At 44.1% G+C, this 18,400-nt stretch overlaps 1 protein-coding gene across 1 annotated transcript in view; it reads right to left on the bottom strand.

Moving 5' to 3' along the window:
- Nucleotides 1-17,956, bottom strand: part of LOC113017856 (NACHT, LRR and PYD domains-containing protein 12-like) — a 100,561-nt gene extending 82,605 nt beyond the window's left edge. The window contains exons 1-6 of the mRNA XM_026160960.1: nucleotides 17,464-17,956; nucleotides 13,413-13,514; nucleotides 12,927-13,028; nucleotides 12,441-12,542; nucleotides 11,955-12,056; nucleotides 11,468-11,569 (exon numbers count right to left, since the gene is read on the bottom strand). Of these exons, the coding sequence (XP_026016745.1) occupies nucleotides 11,468-11,569; nucleotides 11,955-12,056; nucleotides 12,441-12,542; nucleotides 12,927-13,028; nucleotides 13,413-13,514; nucleotides 17,464-17,561 (608 nt within the window). The 5' untranslated portion in view covers nucleotides 17,562-17,956. The remainder of the gene's footprint in view (nucleotides 1-11,467; nucleotides 11,570-11,954; nucleotides 12,057-12,440; nucleotides 12,543-12,926; nucleotides 13,029-13,412; nucleotides 13,515-17,463) is intronic.
- Nucleotides 17,957-18,400: the final 444 nt, after the last annotated feature.

The following is an 18,400-nucleotide window of genomic DNA, read 5'->3' as shown; positions in this document are numbered from 1 at the left end:
CGTTTTAGCAAGGATGTTTTTCTTTGCTTAGGTGAGCTGTCTGTCAGACGAATTCTTCACTCACCTGTCCACAGCTTGGGTGTTGCAACCTTTTCTCTTCTGGCCGTTGACAACACTCTCCGTATTACACTGTGGTTTCCAACATACAACAAGTAAGTCAAACTGGCTGTGTAGCCTGCTCTTAGACGTTTCGTGCTGTGCCAGATGAGCGTTCCCAGTGAATTCAAACATGTTTTTAAGAGTTCTCTCTTCTAGAAGCATTGTAAGTCACTGATGGATCCGCTTCTCTTCAGATTTTAGGACGTCGATGGTGAAATTTGTTTGTCTCACTCGTTCATTGAGCAGCTGGTGCTGTGCCTTCTGGAGGATTTTTGTTGCTCAGAGGCCCTTAACTGAAGCTCTCATTTGCAGAATTTTATGAGTAATCCTGTTTTATCTGCATCTAAAGGCTGAATCTTTAAAGCTGTTTGCTCAAACTGGCGTACAAGCTTTATGCAGCCCTTGCCAAAGTGGGTTAAAACATCTTAAAGCGTGCTCAATCATCCAGGTAAGTAAATCCCCAAAGTTTGATTCTGTTCATCTGGACATTGCGTTTTCAGTGGGATAAAGGTTTTGTCACTCATCCAAGTGACTGAAGTCTGAGACAGAAGAAGTAACTTGGATGAGTGACGAAATGTTTCTCCCACCGAAAACGCGATGTTTAAGAATCAAACTTTGGGTATTTACTTATCTTGATGATTGAGCATTCTTTAAGATATTTTTTTTGTATGTTTGTCACATTTAAATGTTGCAGATGAAAAAACAAATTTAAGTACAAGACAAAGATAAAACAAGTAAACAAAAAATGCAGTTTCTAAATGAAGGTGTTTATTATTAAGGGGAAAAAAATCCAAACATAGATGGCCCTTATTGAATAGGAGATTGGCCCCTAAACCTTATAACTGATTGGGCCACCTTTAGCATCAACAAATGCAATCAAGCATTTGCAATGACTGGCAATGAGCCTTTTACTGTCACGGTTCTAGGTCAGTTTGACCTACTATTTTGAGTTATGTTTTGGTTTATTTTTGAATGATGGATTGTTTATGTTTCTCTGGTGCTTTTTTGGGTTTTACAAACTACAAACTATGTTACAATCCATAGCCCAGTCAATAGCTTAGTTGGTAGAAGAATCATCAGCCTTATCATCAGCTCAGTCTCCAACTTCACCACCATTATTGTCCCAACCTTTACTTCATTCGCCTTCAGCTCAGCCACCTATTCGGCCGTCATCTTCATCTACTCCTCCTGTACAACAAGCTAAGTCAATCCAACCCGAAAAGAACTGTTCCTCTTGTTAGAGTTTGTATTGTTGATTGTCATTTATGCTTAGAAATATTTAACCATAGATGCTTAGAAGTATATAATCATTGGTAGATTGAAAGGATGTCTCATCCTAAAAGAGGTCTGTATTAACTCTGTGTAGAAGGAAGTGCATTCATTCCTCTAGAGTGTCCTTGGTATAAATCACATACTCCCTAGGAGAGTTTATCTCTTCTTGTTGATTTATGGTATAGCAAATATACGTATATCTGTTTAAGTATAAGAGCCTTTTAATGATGGACTCAGACGTCCTGGCGCCAGCTTTGGGGAGTCTTCACAGGGTCACATCTTGACCTCACACAGATCACACACACACACACACACACACACACACACACACACACACACACACACACACACACAGGCAAGGTACTCTTTGTGTGAATGTAGACGTCATATGTTAATGAACTTATGCATATTCATGTAACCTCAATAAAAGAACAGCGGTACGGGAGAACGGACGAGAGCAACTGGGGTCAGACGAGAGAACGGCGTCTGTTCAGTTCTCTCCCGTGCAGGAGAAACATGAAGAAGCTTGCCTACTCGTGTTTTGCTTTGCGGTGTAATTATATTGTCTTCAACATTCCAGCGGATAGGTACAAGCTACAAACCTATCACCTCTAATTCTAAGCAGAGAGACAAACCAATAAATGTTGTAATCAGTCCTCAAAAGCTGGCCATTTCAGAGACTGTGATGCACTCCAGCCCCCCCCCCCAGAGGCTGAGATTCAGCCCTCAGCCCACTCTGGACCCCTGGGGGCTAAGAATCCAGCTGAGGACTGCACCCGGCTGTCGCTGCCTGCGCAGGGTCAGTGCTCCGTTCAGCTGCAGTCAGCCATGTGTGTGCCAGGGGCCCCTGTGACAGTATGTTTGCACTGAAGCACCGCAGCAATTTCCTAATGTTGTAAACCTGCTCAACATTTGGCAATAAAACCCTTTCTGATTCTGATTCTGATTCCAGCAAATTTTCTCGTGTTCAGAAGGGCTCAGGAGGATTAGCTCAGTCACCATCACAACCACCATCACTACAACCTTTATGGCAGTTCCCAGCTCAGTTTCCAGTGTCCCCTGCCCAGCAGCCATCTTCAGCTCTCTTAACACCTCCACCACATTCAGCCTTACTACCCATAGCTCAGTCACTACCACAGCCAGACTTACTACAAACTATGTTACAATCCATAGCCCAGTCAATAGCTCATTTGGTAGAAGAATCATCAGCCTTATCATCAGCTCAGTCTCCAACTTCACCACCATTATTGTCCCAACCTTTACTTCAGTCGCCCTCAGCTCAGCCACCTATTTGGCCGTCATCTTCATCTACTCCTCCTGTACAACAAGCTAAGTCAATCCAACCCGAAAAGAACTGTTCCTCTAATTCTAAGCAGAGAGACAAACCAATAAATGTTGTAATCAGTCCTCAAAAGCTGGCCATTTCAGAGACTGTGATGCACGCCAGCCCCCCCCCCAGAGGCTGAGATTCAGCCCTCAGCCCACTCTGGACCCCTGGGGGCTAAGAATCCAGCTGAGGACTGCACCCGGCTGTCGCTGCCTGCGCAGGGTCAGTGCTCCGTTCAGCTGCAGTCAGCCATGTGTGTGCCAGGGGCCCCTGTGCCTGCTGGTTCAGTGACTGTTTCCGCTGGGGGTTCTGGAGAGCCCGGCCAGCCCGTCCTCGTCTCTGCTGGAGGGTCCGAGGGACCGCTCCGGCCTCCTGTCTCTGCTGGAGGGTCCGAGGGACCGCCTTGTCTGGTCCAGCTTCAGCTCCACCTTCATCTGGTCCAGCTTCAGCTCCGCCTTCATCTTCGTCTGGTCCAGCTTCAGCTCCGCCTTCATCTGGTCCTGCCTCGTCTGGTCCTGCCTCGCCTGGTCCTGCGGTTGCAACACTGCCGTCAGAGACAGCTCGGCCTGTTCCACCTCACCTTCGTCGGCCGCTTTCCAGGCCTCTAAGTTGGCATCATGGCCCTCGAGGGCGGCCTCCTGAAAGAATTCGCCGCCGCTGGCTTTGCGGCCGACCTCCGGACCTGCTCTGTCGCCGCCGCTGCTGGCTTCGTGGCCAGCCTCCCGACCTGCTCTGTTGCCGCCACTGCCACCCGCATGGCCAGCCACCTGATTTGTTTTGTCTGCACCGCTGCCATTGCCGTGTGCACGGTCGGCTCCCAGGACTGTTTCCCGGTCATGACCGTTGCCATCTACATGGTCGACCCCCTGAACGTTTTCGTGGACTCGTGTTGAAATCCGCTCTCGTTTCGCTTGGATCATTTCTGTATTCCTGGACTTTTGATTTCTTGGACTGTTTCTAGGTCTCCAGTGTTTTTTGGTTTTTGGCCTGTTTCCCTGACCTCCAGTGTTTGTGTTGCACTGTTTTTCTTGTGTTTATGAACTACTCTGGACTCATGCTCCTTATTTTCTATTTTGTTTCAGACCCTCCTTCCTGGACCCCCTCCGCCCGCCCTGGTTTGGTGCTCTTGTTTCATTCTGTTTTTTGTTTGGGGCTGTCGGGAGCCAGCCCTTGGAGGGGGGAGGGGGTGGGGGGTAGTGTCACGGTTCTGGGTCAGTTTGACCTACTATTTTGAGTTATGTTTTGGTTTATTTTTGAATGATGGATTGTTTATGTTTCTCTGGTGCTTTGTTGGGTTTTATGATGAATCTGCGTTTCAAGTTACTTTGGTGTGTTTGATTGTTTTCTTATTCTCTTAGTGCTTGTGATGATGATTATGACGATGTTCTATGTTCCAGCTTATTCTGGTTTATTTTTAGTTCTGCCCGTGTTAAGTCTGTGTTTCTTAGTCTGCGTCCTTGTGTCTTATTTCCTGTTTTATTGTGAAAGTCTGTGTCTTATGTTAGTGTGTGCCGCTTTGCTCCCCCTGTCTCGTTACTCCATTTTCTCCCAGCTGTGTCTCCCAGCTGTGTCTCCCTCCTGTTGCCCATTCCCTGATTACCACCCTGTGTATATTAGCCCTGTGTTTTCCTGTGCTCAGTGTCGCGTCGTACCCTCAGAATTATGCCTGTGTGTTCAGTTCTCAGTGTCGTTGTTCAGTTCATGTTTTCGTTTATCACCAGCAATAAAGCTAAGGTTCTCAGTTTCAATTCAGTCTCAGAGTCTCGCATTTGGATCCTCCTCTCCAACCGCCTGCACACAGAGCCCTGACAGAATGACGCGACCAGTAATGGATCCAGCAGACTCCGTATGGTATCGGCGACCCGCAGTTTCCACCTTCCTCAAGGAGAGGGAGAGGCAGGGGTCTAGGTGTGCTTGGGAGCACGAGTCACCCTTCGATGGGTCTCGTTTGGCTCTGGGTGGGCCCCGCAGCTTCCAAACTGCGATGGCTACCGCCGTTCCATCAGCTGTTATTATTTAATAATTATTATTATTATTATTATTATTATTATTATTGTTCCGTCAGGGATGCAAGGGGCCAAGCGCTCTCCCTCGAAAGCAGTAGCTCCTCAGTTTTCTGGTGTCACTCCACCGCTGCTCTCAAAATTCAGGCCCTGCAGGAGGGGCAAGCAGCGGTGAAAGAAGGATTATGTGGTGGAAGACACTGGGCTTACTCCACTGCAATCCTTTGCTTTGTTTTTGGGACTTCCACGTTCGGAGCTACACAAACTTCCTGCCTCTTCGTCCCAACCCGGCCCACCGAAAGACTTTCGGCCTGGTCTGCAGGAGGATTTGCAGTCTGGCTTACCTCCCTCTTCCCAGAGTGAGCGATGCTCACACAGCCGTCGCTCCGCTTCCTGGACAATCAGCAGTGGTGAGCAACAAAGACTGTCTTTCTCATGCTCCTCCTGAACTCATGAACATAACAAACAATAAATCCACCCCTAAGATTCTGAAGACTACCTGCCATGCAAGTGAATCTATATCTACTAACTTAAAGGTAGTTGAGTCTGTGTTTGTTAACCCTGTGAACCCCTGCTCTGAGGATTTTAAGAACCTGTTTTCATTCTGCACAATCTGAACCCAGTGTTAAAATGACTAAGACTACTCTACTTAAATCTGGGGGGAGAGATGTTCGAACTGCTGTGAAATTTCCGGAGGCTTCAAGTTCTGTTTTCAAGTCAGCTGAAAGGGAGGTGGTTAATGTTTCTAATCCAGCCTTTCCGCCATGTACTTTTCAGCAAGGGCACAGGCAGTTGGTAGGGACAGAAACTGCAGGCTGTAACTTAGGCTCTCTGAAGGAAGAGGCTGTCTGTTCCCCAAGGACATTTAAGGACTCTAGTTGCACCTCTCTACAATCTATTAAGACTGTGGCTCTTCCCAGGGACTGTTCTGTGTCCCAGTTGAATGTTTCTGAGGTTTCCCACTCTGCTAAGACTATACAGTGGGGCAAAAAAGTATTTAGTCAGCCACCGATTGTGCAAGTTCCCCCACCTAAAATGATGACAGAGGTCAGTAATTTGCACCAGAGGTACACTTCAACTGTGAGAGACAGAATGTGAAAAAAAATCCATGAATTCTCATGGTAGGATTTGTAAAGAATTTATTCGTAAATCAGGGTGGAAAATAAGTATTTGGTCAATAACAAAAATACAACTCAATACTTTGTAACATAACCTTTGTTGGCAATAACAGAGGTCAAACGTTTACTATAGGTCTTTACCAGGTTTGCACACACAGTAGCTGGTATTTTGGCCCATTCCTCCATGCAGATCTTCTCGAGAGCAGTGATGTTTTGGGGCTGTCGCCGAGCAACACGGACTTTCAACTCCCGCCACAGATTTTCTATGGGGTTGAGGTCTGGAGACTGGCTAGGCCACTCCAGGACTTTCAAATGCTTCTTACGGAGCCACTCCTTTGTTGCCCGGGCGGTGTGTTTTGGATCATTGTCATGTTGGAAGACCCAGCCTCGTTTCATCTTCAAAGTTCTCACTGATGGAAGGAGGTTTTGGCTCAAAATCTCACGATACATGGCCCCATTCATTCTGTCCTTAACACGGATCAGTCGTCCTGTCCCCTTGGCAGAAAAACAGCCCCATAGCATGATGTTTCCACCCCCATGCTTCACAGTAGGTATGATGTTCTTGGGATGCAACTCAGTATTCTTCGTCCTCCAAACACGACGAGTTGAGTTTATACCAAAAAGTTCTACTTTGGTTTCATCTGACCACATGACATTCTCCCAATCCTCTGCTGTATCATCCATGTGCTCTCTGGCAAACTTCAGACGGGCCTGGACATGCACTGGCTTCAGCAGCGGAACACGTCTGGCACTGCGGGATTTGATTCCCTGCCGTTGTAGTGTGTTACTGATGGTGACCTTTGTTACTTTGGTCCCAGCTCTCTGCAGGTCATTCACCAGGTCCCCCCGTGTGGTTCTGGGATCTTTGCTCACCGTTCTCATGATCATTTTGACCCCACGGGATGAGATCTTGCGTGGAGCCCCAGATCGTGGGAGATTATCAGTGGTCTTGTATGTCTTCCATTTTCTGATGATTGCTCCCACAGTTGATTTTTTTCACACCAAGCTGCTTGCCTATTGTAGATTCACTCTTCCCAGTCTGGTGCAGGTCTACAATACTTTTCCTGGTGTCCTTCGAAAGCTCTTTGGTCTTGGCCATGACAGAGTTTGGAGTCTGACTGTTTGAGGCTGTGGACAGGTATCTTTTATACAGATGATGAGTTCAAACAGGTGCCATTCATACAGGTAATGAGTGGGGGACAGAAGAGCGTCTTACAGAAGACGTTACAGGTCTGTGAGAGCCAGAGATTTTGCATGTTTGAGGTGACCAAATACTTATTTTCCACCCTAATTTACGAATAAATTCTTTACAAATCCTACCATGTGAATTCATGGATTTTTTTTTCACATTCTGTCTCTCACAGTTGAAGTGTACCTCTGGTGCAAATTACTGACCTCTGTCATCATTTTAAGTGGGGGAACTTGCACAATCGGTGGCTGACTAAATACTTTTTTGCCCCACTGTATGCCCAGACCCAGATGGCAATATTGGGCATTTTGACACCGTTCCTGCGCTTCTCTCTCCTCCTGTTTCTGCTCCTAGGGTAGCTCGGGCCCAGCGTTCCCCTCCACCCGTTTCAGGTCCTCGGGTGGGAGGGGTTGGTGTTCAGCTGGTGCCGGCACCCATTCCTGTGTCAGCTGGAGGCTCAGGCGAGCCCTTCCAGACACACAACCAAGATGGCGCCGCGTATGGATGCCCTGGTGCTTCAGTGCGTTACTTCTGTCTTGTTTTTGTGCATAACTTCTGTGTCTGGGCACTCCTCTGGATATTCTTACACCAGAGAAGAGCTTCTTAACCACAGGACTACAACACCTGTGGATTTACTTCCAATATTTGTCGCATCCGCGGCAGATTTACTGCAGACTCTGATCAGGAAAGTGAGACGCCGTAAGAGAGGTAAGCGAGCCGGCGCACTCGTGCGTCTGAGGAGACGTGGACTGCGAACTGCTCTTCCTGGGATCTTCCTTTCCAATGTACGATCACTCAGGAATAAGACAGACGAACTGGCCCTGATGAGAAGCATGAACAGACTTTGCCTCCTCCTGTGTGTTATGTTTTACGGAGACGTGGCTCTGTGAGGACATCCCGGACAGCGCGCTCAAGCTGGAGGGCTTTCATCTAAGCGCGCGGACCGGCAGGCCTCTCTCTCCGGTAACACCAAAGGTGGAGGTGTCTGCTTCTACATTAATAGTGGCTGGTGCACAGATGTAACAGTGATTGCTCAGCACTGCTCTTCCTCTCTGGAATACCTTTTTATTCACTGCAAACCGTTTTATTCTGCCCGTGTTAAGTCTGTGTTTCTTAGTCTGCGTCCTTGTGTCTTATTTCCTGTTTTATTGTTAAAGTCTATGTCTTATGTTAGTGTGTGCAGCTTTGCTCCCCCTGTCTCGTTAGTCCAATTTCTCCCAGCTGTGTCTCCCTCCTGTTGCCCATTCCCTGATTACCACCCTGTGTATATTAGCCCTGTGTTTTCCTGTGCTCAGTGTCGTGTCGTACCCTCAGAATTATCCCTGTGTGTTCAGTTCTCAGTGTCGTTGTTCAGTTCATGTTTTCGTTTATCACCAGCTATAAAGCTAAGGTTCTCAGTTTCAATTCAGTCTCAGAGTCTCGCATTTGGATCCTCCTCTCCATCCGCCTGCACACAGAGCCCTGACATTTACATCTCTATGGAGGAATTCTGCCCCCTCATGTTTGCAGAATTGTTGTAATTCAGGTACATTTTGAGCATGAACTGCCTTTAAGGTGATACCACATGCCTCATGTACCAGGAGTGTCCAGCATCCTCCTCCTCAACCTGACCCAACCCCCCACCACATGGTGATCAGTTGACAGCTTAGCCACTCTCTTTACCCGAGTGTGCAGAGCATAAGGCCGCAGGTAAGGCCGCAGGTCTGGTGAAACAATTACAAAATTAAAAAATCGACCTTGCAGACTAGAGCATCCTGATGCCATGTGGACTTATAGACACTCTTATGCTCGAACATGGTGTTCGTTATAGCCAAACTGTGGTTTACACTGAAATCCAATAACAATACACCACTCGGATTCAGATCAGGGAGGCCATTGCTACTAATCATGCCCCTCCAGGTCTCACTGCCGTTGCCCACATGAGCATTGAAGTTTCCCAGTAGGATAACAGAGTCTCCAGGCGGAGCACCCACCTCACCCCAACCAAGGACTCCAAGATGGCTGTGTACTCTAAGCTTCCACTCGGTGCATAAGCGCAGATTACAGTGACGACTCATTCCGCAACCCAAAGGTGCAGGGAACAAACCCTCTCACCCACTGGGAAGAACCCCAAATTTACTCGCAGAGAGCCGAGGAGATACAAGGAAAACCCACCCAACGTCTCACTGGGGGCAACTCCAGACTTAGACAGAGTCCAGCCCCTTTCCCGGAGACTGGTTCAAGAGTCCAAGCAGTACGTTGAGGTGAGCCCGACTATATCTAGCCTGTACCACTCAGCCTCACGCATTAACTCAGGCTCTTTCCCCACCAGGGAAAGGTGACATGTCCCAATTGTCAGTATTGGTGGATCAGCCGACCAGAGCTTCCTCTCCTGGCAACTGCCCTGCACTCAGTGCACGGCACCTCCTGTGGGCGGTAGACCTGTAGGAGGATGGGCCCATGTCCCCTTTTCGGGCAGTGCCAAGCCGGGTCCCATGGACTAAGGCCCAACCACCAGACGCTCACCCTCGGGCACCCTCCTAGGCAGGGTGATCTGTTCCCTCAGTCTTTCTCATAAGGATATTCTGAATTGCTCTTTGTCCCATTCCTCAGCCAGGAACAATTTTCCATGGGGGACCCAACCAGAGGGCAGAAGCCCCCGGACAACAAAGATCTTTGGATCTATTCAATTTTGCATCTACTCCAAAGTTAATAATGTTAAGATAAAATCTGGATTTGTTCACTTTGTGAATGAATCTCAGCATCAGTACCATGACATATCTAACACATATCTACACTATACGCAATATGTAACACAATCTAAAACAAAACAATACAATTTAATACACTGTATATACTGCGGTAGTTACACCCTTTTGCACATGCTTCACAGGAAAATAAATAACAAAGTATCACAGGTTAGAGTTAAATGTTAATTACATATATTTGGCCTCTGTAATATTCTTGATATTTCTAATTGAGCACTTTGTATATGTTAGTGATGTTTCTTGGCACTAACATATACAAATTGTATTATATATGTTAGTAAACCTTGTAATATATTATTTAATTAGTTTATTCTGTGTAAAAGCGAAGCTCTCAATTTACCGGTCGATCTACGTCCCTACCCTCACCTATGGCCACGAGCTGTGGGTAGTGACCGAAAGAACGAGATCGCGGATACAAGCGGCAGAAATGAGCTTCCTCCGAAGGGTGGCTGGCCTCTCCCTTAGAGATAGGGTGAGAAGTTCGGCCATCCGGGAGGGGCTCAGAGTAGAGCAGCTGCTGCTCCACATCGAAAGGAGCCAGCTGAGGTGGTTCGGGCATCTGACAAGGATGCCCCCTGGGCGCCTCCTGGGTGAGGTGTTCCAGGCATGTCCCACCGGGAGGAGGCCCCGCGGCAGACCCAGGACATGCTGGAGAGATTATATCTCTCGGCTGGCCTGGGGACGCCTTGGTGTTCCCCCGGATAAGCTGGAGGAGGTGGCTGGGGAGAGGGAGGTCTGGGATTCTCTGCTTAGGCTGCTGCCCCCGCGACCCGGCTCCGGATAAAGTGGATGAAGATGGATGGATAGTTTATTCTGTTTCTGTTATTGTCAGCAATTGAAACTCACATAATTTCCTTACAGATTATTAAACTATTCTGATTCTGATATATCCCTTATATAAGCACCACTGTTATTCAGTGTTATTCTAATGGTGGTCTCATTAACACCACCCAGTATGATCCAGGCTTTAGCTGCTTAGATATAGCAATATTTTTGTGCCTCTATTCTGAGCGCACATTAACATTTCTTTGCAAGTGCAAATCTTGCATTTTCAGGTGAAAATTATTTTGAGGAAACAAAAGTTTAATTTAAGCTAACAAAATTCACTCCTGCATGCAAGAAATGTATTTCAGTGATTGCTATTATTCATATACACACACAATAACTGATTGGTTGTTACGGTCTCCAATCAGCTTGCTAGCTATTGCATTCCAGAAACACGGTCCAGAATGTAGCTAAATCTGGTATAGTGGTTTTGTTTGAACTAGATTAAAACCAGTAATGGTTTTAAAAATGTATATATTTTAAAATGAAATAATTAAACATACTAACCAAAAATACATTCAGCTACATTCTGCTCCCTGAATAGAGGAATAAAAATAACACCACACTTAGGCATTTCCCTGGGTCTCTTTGTGACCTCTCAGACTGTTTAACACCTCACTCTTAAAGATCAGACACAAAGACATTAAAATCAGAGACAGAGCAGCTCTGTTCTTTAAAGACAAACATGGACACACTCAGTACAGACTTTCCCCACAGATATGAGCATCACTGTCCTGAAACAGCAAATGACCAAGTCTAATATTTTTATCTTTGTTGTTTCATTGTTTTCTTTTTAATGAATCTTTGTGAAAAGTTGAGGATTTTTGCATGTCATAATTATCCAGGAAAACAACAACATGTAAAGGCACTCATCACAGTTCTCTGACCTTGTTGATCCAGGTTCATTATTGAAGTCCAGAGGGTCAAGTTGGGACTGATCACTCCTCACCGACACAAATTTGAATCCTGCAGACTGTGACATCTGACCACTGCAGACACAAACATAATTTTTTTCAATGACAAATTCTCTGATAAAGTCATTTAAGCAACTCTGATCACACAGACTGAACAGCTTTTTTGTTAGACGTTCGTTTTCATTTACTCAGCACACAAACCCAGTCATAAAATCAACCATAATCAATGTTAGGAAATTGTTGATCATTATGGTTGCCATTATGCAAAATGATTATATCTTTGCAAGGTTATTAGATCTTTAGTGAAATAATTAGATCTTTAGCAAGAATGCTCACCTCTGTTTTCCACACACGAACAATCACACATATCGCTCATCACATCACATACACACATGCTCACCAACACACATTTATCCAACAAAACACAAACATGTAAATGCGCTCATCACAGTTCTCTGACCTCGTTGGTCCAAGTTCATTATTGAAGTCCAGAGGGTCAAGTTGGGATTGATCACTCCTCACAGACACAAATTTGAATCCTGAAGACTGTGACATCTTACCACTGCAGACACAAACATATTTTTTTCAATGATAAATTTGCTGATAAAGTCATTGACGCAGCTCTGATCACAAAGACTGAACAGCTTTTTTGTTAGACGTTCATTTTCATTTACTCAGCACAGAAACCCAGTCATAAAATCAACCATAATCAATGTTAGGAAATTGTTGATCATTATGGTTGCCATTATGCAAAATGATTATATCTTTGCAAGGTTATTAGATCTTTAGCGAAATAATTAGATCTTTAGCAAGAATGCTCACCTCTGTTTTCCACACACGAACAATCACACATATCACTCATCACATCACATACACACATGCTCACCAACACACATTTATCCAACAAAACACAAACATGTAAATGCGCTCATCACAGTTCTCTGACCTCGTTGGTCCAAGTTCATTATTGAAGTCCAGAGGGTCAAGTTGGGATTGATCACTCCTCACAGACACAAATTTGAATCCTGAAGACTGTGACATCTTACCACTGCAGACACAAACATATTTTTTTCAACGATAAATTTTCTGATAAAGTCATTGACGCAGCTCTGATCACAAAGACTGAACAGCTTTTTTGTTAGACGTTCATTTTCATTTACTCAGCACACAAACCCAGTCATAAAATCAACCATAATCAATGTTAGGAAATTGTTGATCATTATGGTTGCCATTATGCAAAATGATTATATCTTTGCAAGGTTATTAGATCTTTAGCGAAATAATTAGATCTTTAGCAAGAATGCTCACCTCTGTTTTCCACACACGAACAATCACACATATCACTCATCACATCACATACACACATGCTCACCAACACACATTTATCCAACAAAACACAAACATGTAAATGCACTCATCACAGTTCTCTGACCTCGTTGGTCCAAGTTCATTATTGAAGTCCAGAGGGTCAAGTTGGGATTGATCACTCCTCACAGACACAAATTTGAATCCTGAAGACTGTGACATCTTACCACTGCAGACACAAACATATTTTTTTCAACGATAAATTTTCTGATAAAGTCATTGACGCAGCTCTGATCACAAAGACTGAACAGCTTTTTTGTTAGACGTTCATTTTCATTTACTCAGCACACAAACCCAGTCATAAAATCAACCATAATCAATGTTAGGAAATTGTTGATCATTATGGTTGCCATTATGCAAAATGATTATATCTTTGCAAGGTTATTAGATCTTTAGCGAAATAATTAGATCTTTAGCAAGAATGCTCACCTCTGTTTTCCACACACGAACAATCACACATATCACTCATCACATCACATACACACATGCTCACCAACACACATTTATCCAACAAAACACAAACATGTAAATGCGCTCATCACAGTTCTCTGACCTCGTTGGTCCAAGTTCATTATTGAAGTCCAGAGGGTCAAGTTGGGATTGATCACTCCTCACAGACACAAATTTGAATCCTGAAGACTGTGACATCTTACCACTGCAGACACAAACATATTTTTTTCAACGATAAATTTTCTGATAAAGTCATTGATCTTTTGCAAAATAATTACATCTTTAGCAAGAATGCTCACCTGTTTTCCACACACGAACACTAACACATATCACTCATCACATCACATACATACATGCTCACCAACACACATTGCATAACCATTCTGGCTTCTAATGCTTTCAGACCTGAGCGTGTGTGTTCGTGTGTTCAGGCCTCCATTTCCGGAAATGTAAAATAAAGATCTTTTTTTTTTAGGTTGACCACTCTGAGTCCCCAAAAGAATTCAAAAGAACGGGGGAATCTAAACTGAGTCTGTATGGTTTAACAAAGTCACACAAACAGGGTACACCTTTAAGGCCAATTGTCTGTGTGATTATCTTGGTCACCTATAACATCTCTAAATTTCTGGAGTCAATCCTCAGCCCATTGGTAGGAAGCACTGAAGACCACATCCAGAACCCATTGGATTTTGTTGTTAAGGTGAGAGATGCCATGATCTCGTACAATGTTACATCTCTCTTCAATTGCATCCCAGTCACAGAAGCATTGGACTTAGATGGAATTAAGACAGTTGCAAAATCAAACACACTTGTTTGGTGCTAAGAGTGATCCTGTTGATGAGCATTGTGTCATCATGTAATCTCTTACAAACTATTTCACATACAATGGTCATTACAACAGGCAGAAATATGGGTATGCCATATGTTCCCCTATTTCACCCATTGTGGCAAATTTCTACATGAAAGAAGGGGAAAAGAGGGCTTCGCTATCCTATCCTCACACACCTAAGTCATTGGTTCAGATATGGTAATGAGGCCTGTGTGAAAATAAAATCTCAGGACAGACCGCAATTCACGGATCACATCACCTCAGTGGACCAACACATCAAACTCACCAGGGAGAATATAAAAAGTGGTAGGTTAGCCTTCTGAGACTGAGAGATTTCCAATAGTAATCAGGAACATCTAAAAGCTGAAGTGTACCGTAAACCTTTGCATACGGATCAGTGTTTAAGGTTTTACTGTCATCATCTACTAGAACATAAACTGTGTGTCATCAGGACGCTGCAATATAGAGCGAACACATCTCAACAGACACAGTGGGCAGAGAAGTAGAAGAACATCACATCAATGAGGCTCTGATTAAACGTGGTTATCCCAGCTGTACATTTTTCAAAGCTCGGAAGGCACCTAAAGAAAGCTCCTGCCAATCAAGAAGAGAAGGACAAACCTCGTAGTTATCTTGTCTGTGTCAGGAGTATCGAAACAGTTGAGACATATCTTTTCTAAACGCCACGTCTCTGTGGCTTTTAGAAAGTACAAAAACCGATACTTCTACCACACACACACACAAATGCAATGAATTGGAAGAAAGGTTTTATTTTATTGTTTGCCGATAAAAAATAAAATCTTAATAAAAATGACCACAAAAAAATTTTAAGTGAAAAATAAGCACTTCTGTTAAATTATTGCAGAGTATCCACATTGTAATTTAACAAAATACCACTGAGCTATTGGCACTGTCTCCAGCTTCCAGAATAATAAACAAACACTTATGTTTGGAATACAATAAATACAAATTAGGTTTGAGAATAAAATTAACTTTTAAATTGTTGCAGAGTGTCCATATTGTAAACAAACAAACAAAATAATGAAAGTATTTGGCATTGACGAACTCCTCATCTGCCCGTGGATTATCAGTCCACTGTGCCGTTAAACCAAGGACTGACATCGCGCACACTGCTTGTCTTTACCTCTTCAGAAAGTTTTGGCACCATTATCTCCCTGATGTATGGTCATCCAGAGCGATAAAATGAGTCAGAGCCTCTGTTATTTAAACTGCCCGTGGATTTTCTCTTGACATTTTTCATTGCTTTTCCAAAACCTGAGTTAAAGTTGGCTGTTCCGGTCCACACTGCTGACATTTTGCTTAGCCTAGCTACGGCAGCCTCCAGTTTCTCTTTTTTATCTGGAGCCGCCAGTCTCACTCGCCTAACCCTGTGCCTGTTTAGCGCGGGATGACCCCCTAGTGGCCAATCTAAAAAACTACAACAGAAATGACAAGCCACCCTCTGATTAATGAAATAATTTAGTATCGGTTCATGGTATCGGTAAACTTTTACGAGTATGAGTACACACACATTTTACAGTATCGGCCCCGATACCCGATACCAGTATCAGTATTGGTGCATCCCTAAATGACGTCATAGTCCATTGTTCATTCAGTGGTGCTAGTTTCAGTCATTATGAATTGTACTGTTTACAAATTTGGAGAAACCTGCAGTCAGCTGAGACTGAAGTCACTTGGATGAGTTACAAAATGGTTCTCCCACTGAGAACGCTGCATCCAGATGATCAGAATAAACCTTTTGGGATTTACATACCTGGATGAGTGAGCATGCACTGCTCTTGTTTTCGACCGGCCAGTGCTACCTAACCTGTCTTTCCAATTTGATGTTTGTGTATTGTATGTATGGTCGACAAGGTATTAACTATCTTTATTGCCCCTTGGGGATAATAAAGTTTTTTTTTACTTTGACTTTGACTTGATAAAAGTAAAGGTCACAAAAAGACGAAAATCAAATTATAAAACTAACAACTAAACAGAGACTAACAGGAGCACGAGACAAACGCATAGCATGCTGAGGGTAGTAAACATTAATGATGCGACAAGGTTTATGTCCACGGGAAAACAGGGAATGGGTAACAGTAGGGAGACAGCTGGGAGAAATTGGTGCTAACGGGACAGGTTTGGAGTAAAACTGAATATAATATGACATAAGACATGGACCTTCAAAGTAAAACAGGAAACGAGCCAATTCTGAAAGGTGCAGACTTAATACTGAGAGACGGACTGAAAGAATTTAGCCCTTAATACAACAGCAAACCAAAACATAAGAACTCAAAATGATCCAGAACGATGACAGTCATGGCTCAGTGAGAGGCATTTTTAAAGGAATAGGAAGTTATTTTAGTGCCCACCTTCCCTCTGTGCTACCGCATACATCATATGTTACATATGACACATTAATTAATATCAGCATCAATGAAACAATCTATTGTGCTAAATCCAGCCCCGATGTTATGTAGTGAAGATTTGGAGACAAATGTTGAACTGTGACATCATGTGTGATATGTCAGTATCAGCAGTCTTACTCTTAGTGTTTAAAGAGTTTGAATGATTTCGAAGTTTACAGCTCCCATCTGAGTCCATCTGAAACAAGGAGATGGAAGAGATGAAATGAGGTAATGTTGCTGCGCAGACCACACTGAGCTGTCAGTGATTAATGTAAGTGTAGTTGTGACTGCAGTGAATCCCTCAAAGCCTCCCTTAATCCATCAACAGGATGATTGGAGACTCAAAGCAGCACTCAGTGAGCGCCCCCTGCTGGTTCCCTCTGAGTCCTGTTAAATATTCTCCATGAATACTGTATAATATTGAAAAAACAAATATGAACTCTGATCCGTCATCAAAAACCTTCAGAGTCAAACTGGAGTCCAGCGTGTGAAGCAGGTTCTCATATCAGGACTCCAGTTTGATAGTTTGGCTGTGAGCCTTTTCAGAGTCCTAAACATCAGGTAGATGTCCTACTAAACATCACAGCACAGTCACACTTCCTCTGTTAAAGAGGATCAAACAGTGTCACATGTGTGACGAACTTTTCATGATGTTGGTACCCATCAACAGTCTGATGAAGGTGCCACATACACTGTTAGTCTGATGTGATGTGAGGAGAACAAATCTCTACCTGCACACTCTGTTTGAAAGGCTCTGAGCTGGATGTCGGAGACTTTGTTGTTGCTTTGTAGTCCTTATCCAACACCATACGTCAGAGATGAAACAAGTCTGTGTGTGTTCTCAACAGAAACGGGCTAACAAGGAAAGAGCAGCTGCTCTGTGATGAAAAGGAAACCTCAGAGCCTGCTGTACTTACTCAGCTTCTTCCCATGAACTTTTCGACTCTGCCGCTCTCTGTCGTGTGGACCAGGTCTGTTTAGAAACAGAGAATATCTTGTGCTTTTTCTCCGTCATCAGTCCTCTGTGTCTGCTGGCTGCCGTCACATTAAACACTCCACACTATCAACGAGTCTCAAGTTCCAGCTTAAAGATCAAAGATCGTATGCAAAACCCTGATATATCACCCACACTGTTTATAGCAAGTGAATTCTCAAGCCTCCCTGCAGTATGAAAAATTTTAATCATTAAACGCAAAATCATAAAAGAAGTTTAAGTTCCAGCTCACAGGACAAAGATCAGATGCAACGCCCTGATATAACACCCACAATCTATACAACAATTCACTTTTTAAGAGAAGATATCTACTCTACAAGCTAAAACAGTCTAAATATTAAACCATAAAAGAGGCTGAAGCTGCAGTTCACAGGTCAAAGCTCAGTATCCTGATATCAATTTAGGTCTATGATTAATCATCATTTTTTCCCTCTTGGAACATTAACTTGGCTAAGGGAATTGATTCCTCCTACAAGGGTAGAAAGAAGGTGTGCGGGCCATCTCACGGGAGAACCCCCGGTTTGGGTTGTCAAGGAAGGGGCACTGGCGCCGCCTTCCGTAGCGGACTTCATGCCACTCATCTGCCATGACGGGTGGCTTTTAATTATTTGTGTTTAACTTTTAAATAGGGTTAGGTGTGAGAAAGGAACAGGCCACCAGCAAGCTGGTAGCCTGGCGTGCACGGGCCATCGATGGGGCCGGGTGGTGGTGTCCCTGCCCTGGATGAAAAAATTGCCCTTATCTAGGGTTTTAGTGCACTTTTAGCATCACTGGGCCGTTCGCGACGTTTCGGCATGTTTTTGCCTTCTTCAGGCCGACCCAGTGTGTCTTGTCTTTGTCTCTCTGTTTTCTGTTTGCCT

This window comes from Astatotilapia calliptera, unplaced genomic scaffold (assembly GCF_900246225.1).
Source record: "Astatotilapia calliptera unplaced genomic scaffold, fAstCal1.2 U_scaffold_23, whole genome shotgun sequence".
Lineage (NCBI taxonomy): Eukaryota > Metazoa > Chordata > Actinopteri > Cichliformes > Cichlidae > Astatotilapia > Astatotilapia calliptera.
The sequence above is the reverse complement of the archived record's forward strand: the minus strand, read 5'-3'. Positions and strand labels throughout refer to the sequence as shown.